The sequence below is a fragment of the Pimephales promelas genome, chromosome 3 (genome assembly GCF_988280905.1).
Source record: "Pimephales promelas chromosome 3, fPimPro1.hap1.1, whole genome shotgun sequence".
Lineage (NCBI taxonomy): Eukaryota > Metazoa > Chordata > Actinopteri > Cypriniformes > Leuciscidae > Pimephales > Pimephales promelas.
This window is the reverse complement of record NC_142771.1, coordinates 23,376,435-23,390,845: the sequence shown is the minus strand read 5'-3', so window position 1 is coordinate 23,390,845 and position 14,411 is coordinate 23,376,435. Positions and strand designations below refer to the sequence as shown.

At 39.1% G+C, this 14,411-nt stretch overlaps 1 protein-coding gene across 3 annotated transcripts in view; it reads left to right on the top strand.

Moving 5' to 3' along the window:
* The window catches only part of lrrc4ba (leucine rich repeat containing 4Ba), a 48,511-nt gene that overhangs the window by 18,933 nt on the left and 15,167 nt on the right, over positions 1–14,411 (top strand). For all 3 annotated transcript variants that reach the window (XM_089128523.1, XM_039686219.2, XM_039686218.2), the window contains one exon: positions 11,900–12,415. In XM_089128523.1, coding sequence (XP_088984649.1) covers positions 12,170–12,415 — 246 coding nt within the window. In that variant the 5' untranslated portion in view covers positions 11,900–12,169. The remainder of the gene's footprint in view (positions 1–11,899; positions 12,416–14,411) is intronic.

The window sequence follows — 14,411 nt, the reverse complement described above, 5'->3', positions numbered from 1 at the left end:
GACAACTGCGTAGTGCGTAACATTTAGTGGCACGCAGTTCTTGTTTCTTTTAAACATAGACCATGGCAAGCAGACTTTGGGACAAACAATGAGACCTAAAATGAGTATCAATATCAGCGTGGCGGGTAGTTCGGTAGAATTAAATGCCCTTATTCCCTTATATCCGCGGGACTCGCGTGTGCTATCTGTCTCTTTAGCAATCGCAACCTGCTTCATACCACTGTAATGTTAAAAAACATGAATGTTTGCACTCATCCATAAACATTATTAGATCCGTCAGCTTGACAGCAAGTCGCATCATTCAGCTCATCACTGCATCATCAACCTACCCTTTTTTATTGTTGGAAACTGCGACTTCTTGTTGTGAAAAAAACCTAAATATTGTACCTTTAAGTTTTTTTACTTTGAATATGTGTTTTTTTTAAGGTTTAAATACAGTTTTTTTTCTGTAATAATTTGCCTACAAATCTTTGTTAACTGAAAACTTTATACTTGTCAATAATGTTTAGTTTATATAATAATAATAATAATTCATTACATTTATATAGCGCTTTTCTCGGCACTCAAAGCGCTTTACATAGAGAGGGGAATCTCCTCAACCACCACCAGTTTAATCTAAAGGCTCTTTCTGAGCTGATTATGCAGCGCTCATTGTTGACACTTGAATGGCCAATAATCAATTGGGAAAATTGTACAAGCTCAAGCTAAAACTGTAATTTAATTGATTTTCTATCGAAAAAGCCCGTCATAGCCACGCCCCTAAAGTCATGGCCAAGCAGGGATGGCGAGAGAGAGTTGAATAAGAAAGGAGGTGGAAAGAAAAGAAAAGGGGCAGAGATAAATATGTCCTCCTACAGAACGGTGCAACAAGCCGACAGGTTCGCATGAGGGAGGAGACCTCCAAAGAAACACTGCAGCATTGGCTGTCAGATAAACGCAGCATTTCTTCTGCACTCCTCTGTTCATGTCCATCTCTCCACACCTCCCTCCCCGCTGCTTTACGCTTTGATTCTGATGCCACTGCACTGAGAAAGACATGGTGTCTGTCTCCACGGTGACAGGTATCCATGGAGACATCCATCAGTCAGTATGTGTCAGCATTTCCATGGGGATGCGGATCTGGGGGTGTTTGTCAGCGAGTTTTGCACCGCACTCTTATCATGTTTGTCATAGATGGTGTTTATCTGTGTATGTATTAGTCATGGTGTCACTCAGGGTGTGGGGTGCAGCCTTTGGACCAAGCATTTAGTGTGTGTTTGTGTGTATGTGTTTGAAACAAAATTAAAAACACTTTCTATCCCAGTTTAATCTGCAGAGGAAACTATACACCTGTGGCAGGAAAATTGACCTGTGGATTAGTATGGAGGATGTGCAAGTGCCACTAGAAACTCCGCTCACACCAAAGAGTCTATGTTCTCAAGTCCTTGCTTTTTTTCATTTCTATATTATTAGACATTCTTGCAGACTCCGTATACATATCTCAATTCGATAATGAATTAAAGATTTATTTGCATGCTTCAACATTAATATAATCAGTGTTATTATTATTATTTAAAATCTTAATTCTAATTTTGTACGCTGTCTTAGCGCTGAGATCCCTATTCAGTGTCTTTATTAAAGCGTTAAATTAGTTTTATAAGTCATGTCAGGGTCATCTTGTCTTCATAATTACAATTACATACTAAAACCATCTGATAGCCTTTAACTAACTTCTATTTTGGAATTAACGCTCCATCTTAGCCTGCGAAGGCAGAAAGTGCCTGCTGTTCAAAATAAATGCAGCCTTATGCTGAGCAGAGGATTAAGTTTGTATGGTTTTTCTTTTCCCCCGTAATGTTTGCATCCGAGTCTTTCCCCAATGGTGACGACTGCTGTAGAGTTTGTGTGGAGTTTATGTTAGCTCGCTCATGATAAGGTACTTAGCTGACTGCTGAGCCTAGTTAACGCACTGTGTGGCTCTGTGTGAGGAACGTATGGCCCAGTTATTGGATTTAGTTACATTTCATTAACATCATCTCAACGCTGAGGATCAGGAGCGTTTTGTGTTACTTGCACCATTGATCTCGCCGTTTCACACCAAGATAACTTGATCGTCAGATATTTTTAGATATATTGCAATGCTCACTGAATGCCAGAGGCTATTTTATATAGTTTCCTGTTTTCAGTGATACACAAATATTTTATTGATGCCTTGTTTCGGAAAAACTCCACTTTCCTTAGCTGTAGTACTCTTGTCTCTGCTGAAATAGGGCAGCCACCCAGTGTGTTAGCCGGTAACCGCCACTAAAATTAATTGACACAATTTTATTATAGGGGAAACAATAACAGCTCAACATACACACTGTTGTAGTGCCAGTGCATCTGTCAATGGCAATCTGCCCGACCAGTAATTACCATTTTTCATCATAGGTCCACATGTTTTGTTGTATAACAGCAGATGAATGGGTTATCTCTGGGGTTTTGCTTACACGGCAGAATCCTTTATTTTAGCGGCCCCCCTTGTGCCACCTCAAACATCTCCCTCTAAAAGGAATAAACACAGTTGCTGGACTGAACTCTGAAGTAAAAATAGAATAGGCTTTTTTTTTCTTTCTCCGCATCAGCTGGCAGACATGTGGGGGTAGAGTATGTTCACGTTTCTGCTGCTTTCCTTCAAATCTCTCGCCGCAGTATGTGTATTGTTCGTGATGGGATCTTAAATGCAATGCTGAGGCATCACCTTTCTATTCCAGCTGATATCATAGAAGCTGAAACAAGGAGGCCATGTCACTGGCCCCAGAATCCATTCCAGTGTCTAATCCTAAAATTGGACTTTCCCTCAGGAGGAAGCAGTGCACTGCAACTGCTCTATGTGGCTGTGTACAGTATATGTGCTAAACGTAAGATATGTGCATTGAGGTTGAGTATTATCGTTAAGAGGTCATTTTTTTTTATTTCACGCCTTAAAGCAGTGGTTCTCAACCGAAAACCCCTTATATAAAAGAACTTTAAACTAAGTAAATTACTTTCCTGAAACTATGGCTCCATTTATCAAAACTCTACACACAAAACCACAAAACGCAGCCACAACATGCAACTTATATCTTGCAATATCAAACATTTCATTCATAACTATTTTAACTCTTCTAAAAAAAAAAATTGTGCATGCAGTTTTTAAAAATGCTTACACACTAAAAGTGGTACTTGAGGCCCACCAAGCAAAACTATTCACTTATGTACCTAATCTTCAGATCAAGTCTGCAAAACGTATCCGGTTACTATCGTAACCTCGGTTCCCCGAGAGACCGGCGGGAACGAGACGTTACGTCAGCATGCGGCAGTGGTGGGTCTTCTGGATCACTGACTTGCACTTTAATATATTTTTTTCCATGAATGAGTATTAAATTATTCCCAATAATTCGTTCTCTTAATTTCATAGCTTTTCTCTTGGTTGCGCTGCTTCCAGTAGTGTGTTTTTATGTTAGAGCTTGTATCCAACCATATTTCAGCCATCATGTGTTGCCAGGGTCAAATAAATCTGCCTGGAGGCCTTCAGAATCGACAGTGCGGGCGCCTGTAGCTTAAAATGAATGGCAATGAAACCGTTTTTTTAACTAATCAGATAATCAGTCAGATTTAATCATCCAATCAGATTTCACTTTGACTGCAGCGGGGCCATCTAGCTGGCATATAATAACGTCTGTATTTTCTCGTTCTTTGATTGGATGCTCTCAGAGCGCGTACTATTACTAGTAGCATCTTTAGTGAACTGCCTAAACTAAAATATATATTCTTGTAGATGTAATAGTTTTTCAACCCACATATTAATGTTTCTTTCCCTCCTCGACCCCCAGCAGAAAAAAAATCCTGTATTCAGCCTGAGCTAAACGCTGAGAAACGGAACTGTAAAAACAGAACTGACTAATCTAAGTTATGCATTAGGAATGCAATTACTGTGATTATTATGCAAACTATACAAATGAACCCAAAGTATACAAATGTACACAGCCAGCCTGAATATTTCCATCTCAACCACAGGCAGTTGCTGCTCCTCTCCTCTCTGCTGCTTCAGATAAGTTCATTACTGTGCGACTCAACTCTTAGGCACTGAATCCGACGTCTCTGAGGAACCAGGTTGTAGAGTGAGCCACAAACCGTGGCGCAAATCATGGTGCTGAGCCGTGGCGCTTCCCATGCCGCTACATTCATGGTCCCGCCACCTGCCTATACGGTGAAGATCTGGCTCACTGCGGAGCCGTTTTTGGTGGGCAGCTCAGCCAAACTTAGGTGCCGACGAAGAGAGAGACCTCAATGAGTTCTGGAACGAACAGCAATATTTGCACCTAATAGCCTTTGTGCTTCTGTGCCTCAGAAAAATGCTCAGTAACTGACTCCATGGCATCACCAAAGAGGCCGGAAGGAGTGATTGAAGCCTTTCTTTTGCAAACCGATGAGCTGTGAAACTTGCACGGCTTGGATTGCAAGCTGAGATCCGCACCTAGAGGTGAAAGGACGGGGACAGATGCAGGGCGGCGGCCTCCTCGATGGGGGCATGCACACAGAGCCCTGGGCTTCCGCCTCGTCCCTTTTTGCTAAGTTCACACTACTGGATTTTAAGCCTGATTTTTGCCCGATTTGCAAATCGTTGAGCTCGCCGACAGGTCAGGGTGTTATCGCGTGCAAATCGCGGGGGATTAGCGGACGATGAACGCTTGCCAATCTGTTAGTATGAAAGAGCCAACAACGCAGCGACAACGCTCGCAGACGCCTCGCAGATGCGTCGCCGAGCCCAGAAAAATATCTAGCCTGCTAGATATCCAGAGCTGTCGCGTGACTCAAACTCAGTGATGTCATGAGTACAGCCAATCATAGCAACACATGGGTTGAGGACACCAGGTAAATCTTAGTTTTTCTTAGAGCTTTTTCCTCAGAGCAGATCGTCACGCAAACAGTGTGCAGCACTAGTCCATATTCACGTCCATATTCACGTGTTGTGTTCTCTTCTTCGCTGGGTATTGGCGCAATATTTATTTATTTATTGCGCGTTTTTTCGTGACAAATCGTGGTTTGTAGACAAGATAGAATCGTTGATAGAGTTGTTGTCAACTCGGTATTTATTTTATTATTTTCAGGATTTAGACCGTAACATGGTACTGTGAAACAGCTCTCATTGAGTCACAAATGATTTGCTCTTATCATCTGATCGTGGTTGTATCTCTGTGTAGTGCGTTGTCAACTCGTGTAGTGAGTTACCTCCTGTTGTGGATCAATCACGTTGTGTTGTGTGGTGTGAACAGCTAAATAACTTGAACACCTCTGATTTCACTGAGAGCAAGTCATGTAGTGTGAACCGCACAGTTCAGCCCGAAGTTTTAAAATCATGTAGTGTGAACAAGGCTTTAGACGCACGTCGCACGTGCGTGACTTTACCATGTGCTTGTAGACGTTGTAGAAGAACAGAGTCCTCCTTAAAGGAGCCTGGTTGATATACCAGACCTATTTAATTTTAGGCCCATTCACTCCAAGGTTGCTAATTATAACTATAATCATTGTAATTCTGTGAGAAAAGTCTATACCACAGCTCTACTACACATAGCAAAAGCGACACAGAGCAACGTTGGAGTCACTTTCAGGATGATGATCAGAATCCACCAGCATTTAATGAGCTTGTGCATTGAAAGTGGAAGATGACATTGTCCAAGGCATTGTTATTCGTTGGTGTGATGTGCCAATATACTTACCGTAATAGTTATGTTTTTTTCTTGTGAGCGTGCCTTAGCAGGTAAACCATCATTGCATAGAAAGTGTGACCACCACCAACATCAGCCATTTTGTTGTTTTCCACCATTGACAGCTCCCCTCCTGTTATCTCACTGGATAATAAAACCGTCATCGTAATAGTTGATGGACATCCAGGTTTTTTCTGTATACCTGTACCTATAATTTGTAGTGTTTAATGTGTGTGTGTGTTTGTCTGTGTGTAAAAAGCACTATGTGATGGAGTGATATCCATCCATGAGAGTGATATCACTGTAGGAGAAAATTTGGTGTTGAGTGAAAGTTTGGTGAAAAGTTACCATGGTAACTTTGCTACTGTGCTAAGATTTGAAAGCGAGAATGAGGCTGAGACCCTCCAGGATGCTGATGCAGAACGTAGGCTAAAGGGTTAATACGTTTTAGTGCAGCAGGTTAACCTTTCATCAGGCTTAGAGGCCAGTTGCGTATTTACACACCTACTGGACACAGACACAGACAGACTGAGCACAGAGACAGAAAGAGAGAGAGTGTGTTCATAGAATTGAAGAGAGGATAAAGGCAATCAGTGGTTTAACATGTTAATGTTAACATGTTAAGGGCTCAAGGTGGGTTGAGAATTCGAGTGTGTGTGAGGCAGTGACCATAACAGCGTACACACTGCAAACACATTTCATGTGCCAACCATTCAAACCACATTTCCCAACAGGCTCACAGCTGACTCAATTTCCTGTCATCACTGTCATTTTGGACTCCATTTCCCATCAATATCACAGCAGATGCTGTCTCCTATTAGAGCCATTTAATTGGCAGTTGGCACTTAGAGCTAACTGTGGGTATTGTCAATCATGCATGAAGATGACACAACACAAATAGATAAAATAAGGTGACTAAATTCAAGAATGAAGTTTTAATAATTACTTCTTGGTGAGCGCTCTAGCCCTTTGCTTTTGTTTCTCAAAATGCAACGTTACCAACGAGTGTGAGATTCTGCAAACATCAGGGACTGAGCCCATGATCCATTTTAAACATCAGATGTAACCTGGTTAAGTCATGCTGTTAAATGCATAACCTCCTTGAAAATGAATGCAGGTACGGTTTCTCCTTTGCCCACATTGAACTGTTTTCTAAAAGTAACATCAGTATTATAAAACCATTATTATGCAAACAACACTATATTGTTATGTTATAAATATTTATGAATCTCTAAATGTCCATAAAATAAATAAAATGTTTAATTGGGGACATTTGCAGCAGGATTCCTGGTCTACGCATATTTAGAAATACAGCTCCGTTAATGAATCTGACATTTTTTTTTCCTACATGGTTAAGAAATACCAATGTAATATTTCAAATATTTCAAGTCCTTGAGAAAAAGACCTGAATTAAAATCACTGTACGGAATCTTCTCCTCTAGTGAGCTGTTAACCTGAGAACCACTGCGACTAGATCAGTCTTGAAGCTGAGAAGAACCAGAACCAGATCAGTCTTATAAGTAAACAAATCATTGGTTTTGTGAAATGAATCAACAGATTCAAAATAAAAGTTTGTTTTTACATTTTCTCACAAAAAAACTATCATATTCACTATACATACATGTTTACCAAAAACAGTTTGGTTTGTGGCATTAGAATATCTACTGTAAGTTAATTGAGTTTATTCAGTTCAAAAATATCTACGAATCAACCTACATTTATTAGGTTATATCAGCAAAATGGAATTAAGGGTTAAGTCTAGTAGAAATAGATTCTTAAGGCAATGGTTCTCAACCTTTTTTGCTTGAAGGTCCCACATTTTCCAAGATATATAATATCAACATATTTCTGTTGTATTTATGACAAAGCTGCTTGTTTTCAAACTTTCTTTGTTTTACATTAACAGGGCCAATTCATTTTATATATTTAATGAAACACCATTCATTTTGTGATTCCAGAAGTTATGTTCTGTATTCCAACAGAACAAAACTCTAATGTATTAATTTAAATACTTCTAAGTCATCTTGAGTCCCTCTTGGAAGTTTTCTGAGGGCCCGTAGTGGGCCCAGGCCCCCTGGTTGAGAACCACTGCTGAAAGGAAACAACTACAGGTCAACTTAACAGCTTCAGTTTCATTTGTAAGTATTCATTTTCATTTAAAGGGTTAGTTCACCCAAAAATGAAAATTCTGTCAGTAATTACTCATCCTCATGTTGTTCGAGAGTTACGAGAATACTTTTTGTGCACAAAAGACAAACAAAAATAACGACTTTATTCAACTGTTCTTTTCCTTCTCGGTGGGCCTCGAGATTGACGTAGTGATATTGCGCAAAGCTTCTAGCTTCTAGATTGGCCGACGCTGGTTTTGTTTTTGCGCACAAAAAGTATTCTCGTCACTTGATAAACCAAGCCACGGTGGTCACTTTCACTATTTTAACAATATCTTTCATAACTTTTGGGCCAACCAGTTTAGATCCCTTAAGAAACCTGTGGAGTGATCCAGCTTTCAGATTTAATAAAAAAATATCTTAATCTGTGTTCTGAAGATGAACAAAAGTCTTACGGGGTTGGAACAACATGAGAGTGAGTAATTACTGACAGAATTTTCATTTTTGGGTGGACTAACCCTTTAATCATTAATATTTTCCATATTTATGTAGGTTTCTTCTACTAAAATTGTGGAAGAGACACAACATTAGATCCGGGGCTACTGAAAACAAATTTGGGGCTAGTGGGTACTGGTTACTCACCTGCAGTAGGTTAACAACTGATGCAGGTACTGCTGCAGGTAACTGTGACATTATTAGTGATGCTTGAGTTGCATTGTTTATAGAAGAGGGCCTGGGGCATGGCTTACTGTTACACGACAGCTCTACAAATGGCTTTTGCCCATAACGGCATGCTAATGCTTACAGTAAAACACTGGTTATGGTCACCGAAGCAGCAGCAGGGGACGTCACATTTGTTCCCCCGATATGACTGGAGAGTGTGTGTGTTTGTGTGTGTGTCCACGTGCATACGTGTGTGTGTGTGTGTGTGTTTGAGCTTGGGCTCATCACCTTGTATTTGTGCTTATTAAAGAGAGTCTGCAAATATTCTCATGCAGAAATCATAATTAATTAATTCATGCTCTAAAATCTAAATTTAGGATAAGTTAGGAAATATCTTGCATGTTTAGCATGTAAGAATACATTTGCAAAGAGAAAAGATTGTCTAAACAAACAGGTATGGAAAGGTGCAGACTTTCATTTCCATCCATATGCATGCAAATCAATGCTTGCATATGTAAAGAAATTTTAGAATTAGAAAGTTTAACTTGACTCAGTACAAAGAATTCAACAAAGTGGAGTAGATTTTAACGATTTGAATTATTGTATGGTGTTCCTAGTAAGTATTATTATTATTGACAAGAAAATACATAGTGTGGCATCATATCCGGTGGCAGATATTCGTTGCAGGGTCTTAAGTCATTTCTTGTTTTGAACAAATGAACAAAAAATAACATAACACAAATGCATACACACTTGTCTGGTGGAAATTTTGTCACATAAATAAATATACCTGAATGCAATTATTAGTGAGCGAGACCAATACAGACATGCTTAGATGTGTGTTTGTATTGTCATTGTACTACTGTATTGTGTATTTCATTGAGTGTACAAACTAATTTTATCGACTCCCCATCTCTCTCTCTCTCTCTCTCTCACACACACACACAGTATTTCTTCTCTCTACCTGTTTTATATTCATTCCTTTGTGTAGTTTTCTCTGTATCTCTCCTATCTTTCGTGTGCTCTTGTTGTTTTTGATGCACCTATGTTGTCGTTCTCCTCTTTCTATCTCTGTCTGTTTCATATTCATCCCTTTCTATTAAGCCTTCCTCATGCTGCTCTCTCTGGGAGAAATTATTAATATTAATGTTTCTCCATCTCCTCTCTTTCCTCACCCTCTATCTCATCCTCTTAACATTTCCTTCTCTCTATATCTGTTCCTTACTGTCTGTCTCTTGTTCACATTTCACTTGGATCTCTCTCTCTTTCTCTCTCGACTGTCTCAGTATTCATCTATTAGTGTTGATGATTCTCTTCTATCCCTGCAGCTGTACAGTCATCTATCAGTTTAATAATCTCTCCATCCTTCTGCCTTCTACCCTGCTCTCTCTCGCTCCATATCCTATCTCTCTTCCTCGCTTATTTTTCACTGCGCCGAGTGTAAAATCCTGTGTTAAATGAACATGCATGTCAGAGTACGATAATTAGGGCCATCATCATTAGTAATAGCCTGTGTCTCATTGGATACCCTTATATAAGGTTACTGGAGTCTAAATAACCTGCAGTGAGAGAGCTGAGACCCCTTGCATGGGGTTTGTGTTGAATTAGCAATCCATCAGCTGTAGCACATTGCACCAGTTAATGCTGCTTTAACACCCCATGAGCCTCAAGTCTATGGGCGAGTATGGACATAAAGATTAGTACCATAGTTCACACGTGCAGTATTATTGCCGTCAGAAAAACACAAGGGAGCTGAGTACATACATCTGGTAAAGGTGAGCAAATGTGGACCGGTGTGTTCTGTCAGACTGTGTATTGCACACAGCCAAGGTCCAGAAATAACACTTGCCAAATACGTGTACAATTGTAGTTTCAGTGATTTTATATTTTTCAAGTAAATCACTAGCAACACAATACATGGTTTGAATTAAAAGAATGCTAGTCTGACCAACACTAATGTAAGTGATGAACACGATTCAAAAGGAATCATTTAGACGCAACAGAAGATTTGATTAAAAATCGCAAGATAAAAGAAGAAAAGATACGTACACATATATAAATCATTCCCAATAAGATCAATAGGATGCATTTAGAAAATATCTTAAGGTGAATTTCTATTTAATGTCAACTTTAGACTAATGCTGTTTTGACCTGTGTAACACCTTTGATGTCCCTGATCCAAATGACTGGCCTCTTAAAAATTGCTTGTAAATCTTGTTATCCTCTATTATCACCAAATATTGGATTACATACGGTGCATAAGTTCAGATCAATGAGACCTACGATCAATTAGTTCCTAAAAGAAATACAAAAGCTGTCCTAATTAAAAGAAAAAAAGTTTCATCTTTTCTGACAAAAAGATTAAATGATGATAATAGAGCATAGCAAGAGATTTATAAGCTATTTTTTCTATAGGCTGGTCATTTTGGACCGGGAACACCACAAGTTTAACAAGATGGGAAAAAATCCCCAAAGAAGTATATTAAAACATATATATACAGTATATATATATATATATATATATATATACCACATTTTTTGAGAAGTATCTATTCATACCCTGTGTGAGCAAAGTCAGTAAGTTTTAATTCAATGTGTTGAATTAAATTTTTGGGGGAAAGAATATCCTCTCCGGGTCAAAATGATACTCAATCTGAACTCTTCATATATATATATATATATATATATGAAGAGTTCAGATGCAAAAGCCTCTAAGTGCCATTTGAAATTTTCTTCTAGAATGATAATTTTTATCAAGCTTGTATATTTAAGTTCAGTAATTTCCCTTAAATGACAATTCATAGGTAATCTTCATTGCCATTTAAGTGAAGTTACTGAACTTAAATATACAAGCTTGATAAAAATGATCATTCTAGAAGAAAATTTCAAATGTCACTTAGAGGCTTTTGCATCTGAACTCTTCATATATATATATATATATATATATATATATATATATATATATATATATATATATATATATAGAGCCAAACTCCATGGGGCAATTCATTTGTGAAATATCCTTTACATTATGCTTCCCAGATGTAAACATTAGAAACAAAATATCAATAGGTCTCAGTGTTTTTATGACAGATGCTATGAATTTGAATTCTGTGTTTTAGGTTGGTTTCAGTATAACATGAATACCTATCAAGAGGATCATTAATATGCACAAAGAGACAGGAATCCATTACAAATGTACAGTGGTTGAGTTTTCCAGATTGAGAGAGGGAAACACCTTTTCTCCTTGCTTCCCTCAAAACAATTTTTGTCCCTATCAACTTGATGCAATCATTATCTTCAACATTCATTTGATTCCAAGTTATTATTATGTGGCATTTTAGCTATTTTGCTAACCTTAAATATTTGACTCTGTTAGAGTAATAAAACATGGCTTTCTTCTTTGTCTCTCTTTTGCAGTAAAACATGCATTCATCAAAAAGTGGCCTGTCACATTAGAGGACCTGTTAAGGCAAAGATGACACAACTTATGTAATTGTATCTGTCTGAAACAAAAACAAAGACAAAACACGCCACCAACCAAGGAGACCAAACATTTCGACTGAAAAATGCAGAAGTGACATCCGTTGCGGGAGGAAGCTGCAACAGTTAAAGAGACAGCATTCAAGAGCCATTGGAATCAGCCTATCATCCTCTTTGGAATACAGGAAGGGTCATGACCCAGTTGCCATGCGCATCACCACGGTGACCAGCCTTCCTAGTCCCTCCCCCCTCCTCCTCTTACTGGTTCATCTGCTGTTGCGGCTCATCCTCCCAGGCCAAGACGCAGTCGGAGCCGCCTCCACCTGTCCCACGCCGTGCAGTTGTTCTAATCAAGCCAGTCGAGTGATCTGTACAAGACGAAACTTAGAAGAGGTGCCAGACAGTATATCCAACAACACACGATACCTCAACTTACAGGAGAACTCCATACAGGTAAATACCGACCACAGCATTCTTTTCCCATTAGGCTTTGGGAAGGATGTTTATGTTTGTTTGTTTGTTTGTTTCTTAGCTTTATTGAGTATCAGCTTCACTAATGTTGCTTGAACACTGAGGGGAACGCTTTTGCGCCCACTTCAGGCGTATTTGTTTCGCAAAGAGTGCATAAAACCATGGCGAGGTATGTACGAACGGGACGCACCGAGATGAAAGCACAGACTGCCTTTCGCGGGAACTGAGAATGGCAAAATGCGCGTTTTTGTGTCATGCAAATGCATTAATGGGATGGTCAAGGGGAAAGTGTCACATAAAAAGATGGGAGTGGAAGCGTAAACTGTGCCTAATTATGTATTCCACGTTATGTACAGAAAAAGCCGGTGAAAGCAGGCCTCTATTTTGCGTAGAAAATTCTCCACCTCTTAAAGGCAGGTGTAACTTAGGAAGCGAGTTTAATGGCATATGCTCCCTGGTGAAATGGCAGCAGAAATCCGAACAAGACAAAGACATAGGCTAAGGAGACGAGCTGAAAACATTTTTGCCACAAGAATCACACTTTTTCAGTAGAGTGAAAACGAAATCATTAAGCGTTACAGACGCTACGCAATATTACAGTTACAGGAAGATATCAAAGATGACATCGAATCTCCAACACAGCTTTCATATTACATTCCAGCTGTTGTTAAGCTCCTCGCTACATTACAAGTATTGGCATCAGGATCATCAAGTTAATGGGAGGCCCATTCAATTGTGCATTTAAATTTGCGCAATTTATGGTATAGGTTGGGGACGGGCACTGATTACCTGATGAACTGCAGGTTTGGAACATAATGCACACTGTGGTTTCATATCAAGCGCTTTCTACATCTTGGCCATGGTGCTATTAACGCTGCGTTCGCAAATGTACGTACATCTGGCTCTCAGTTGTGTTTGCACTAATGGCTCAGCCTTGCTCAAATATTGAGGTTTCAGTGTGAAGTCAGGCATTAAGATGACCTACTTTGAGGGTGAAGGTTTAGATTTATTCTCTAGATAACCGCAGATTTATGGCTAACCCGGGCACTGAAAGTGTTAACCAAAAACAAGCCTATTAAAAATGAGGAACAATAATGCTTTTCATCAAGCCTCCATTTAAGCATAACAATTCTGATTTGGCTTGTTGTGTCCTCGAGCCCCACTTGAAATGATTAAAAATCTAAAAATGTTTTAATACCTGAAGGCATCCTAGATTCTTTGGCTTCTTTTTCTTCCATAGCATTTTACCACAAGAGTGCAGCTCTGACAGTTTCCACCCTCCTCTTCAACACCCCCAACCCAGTGTGTTTAACACACTCCTCCCCTCCCCTGCTCTATATACAGAGGGGATTGTGGCAGTAGGCCAGGAGGAAGCTTCTCGCTGCCCAAGAAAAGCAGTTCTGGCTACATCAGATGCTCATAGACAAATGGTTTCAGATCCTATAGTGTTTATGATGCGTGAATATTCTACATTTTAACAAATTCTAATAAGACTGTTGATATTCTGTTATGACTGTTGTTTAATCTTCAGTTAAGTATTTTTTTACTTAAACAAACTATCTGAGAGGTTACTGTTCCGCGGATAATCATGGCATCTCAAACTGAAAATAAGTGCCACCAAAGCGTTATTAAAGTGGTCATATAATGCCAAGTTAATATGATTATTTTGGGTCTAAATAAAAAGTTTGTAATTTACTCTAATTAAAAATTCACATTAGTATTGTAAGAAAACACAAATTTTACCTGGTCAAAAAAAGCTCTGTTTTCAACACACCATTTAAGTATATGTCTTTAAATGATAATGAGCTTTATCAACCCGCCTCTCTGTTCTGTGGGGCGTTTTGACAGCACACTTGTGTAGTGTTGCCTTGACAACAGTTGAGGGTATATTTTGGAGAAAGAATGGCTGTGCAATCATATTAATTCGATTTTTAATTACATTACTTCTTATTCAGTAACAGAGACCGTTATAAACCAT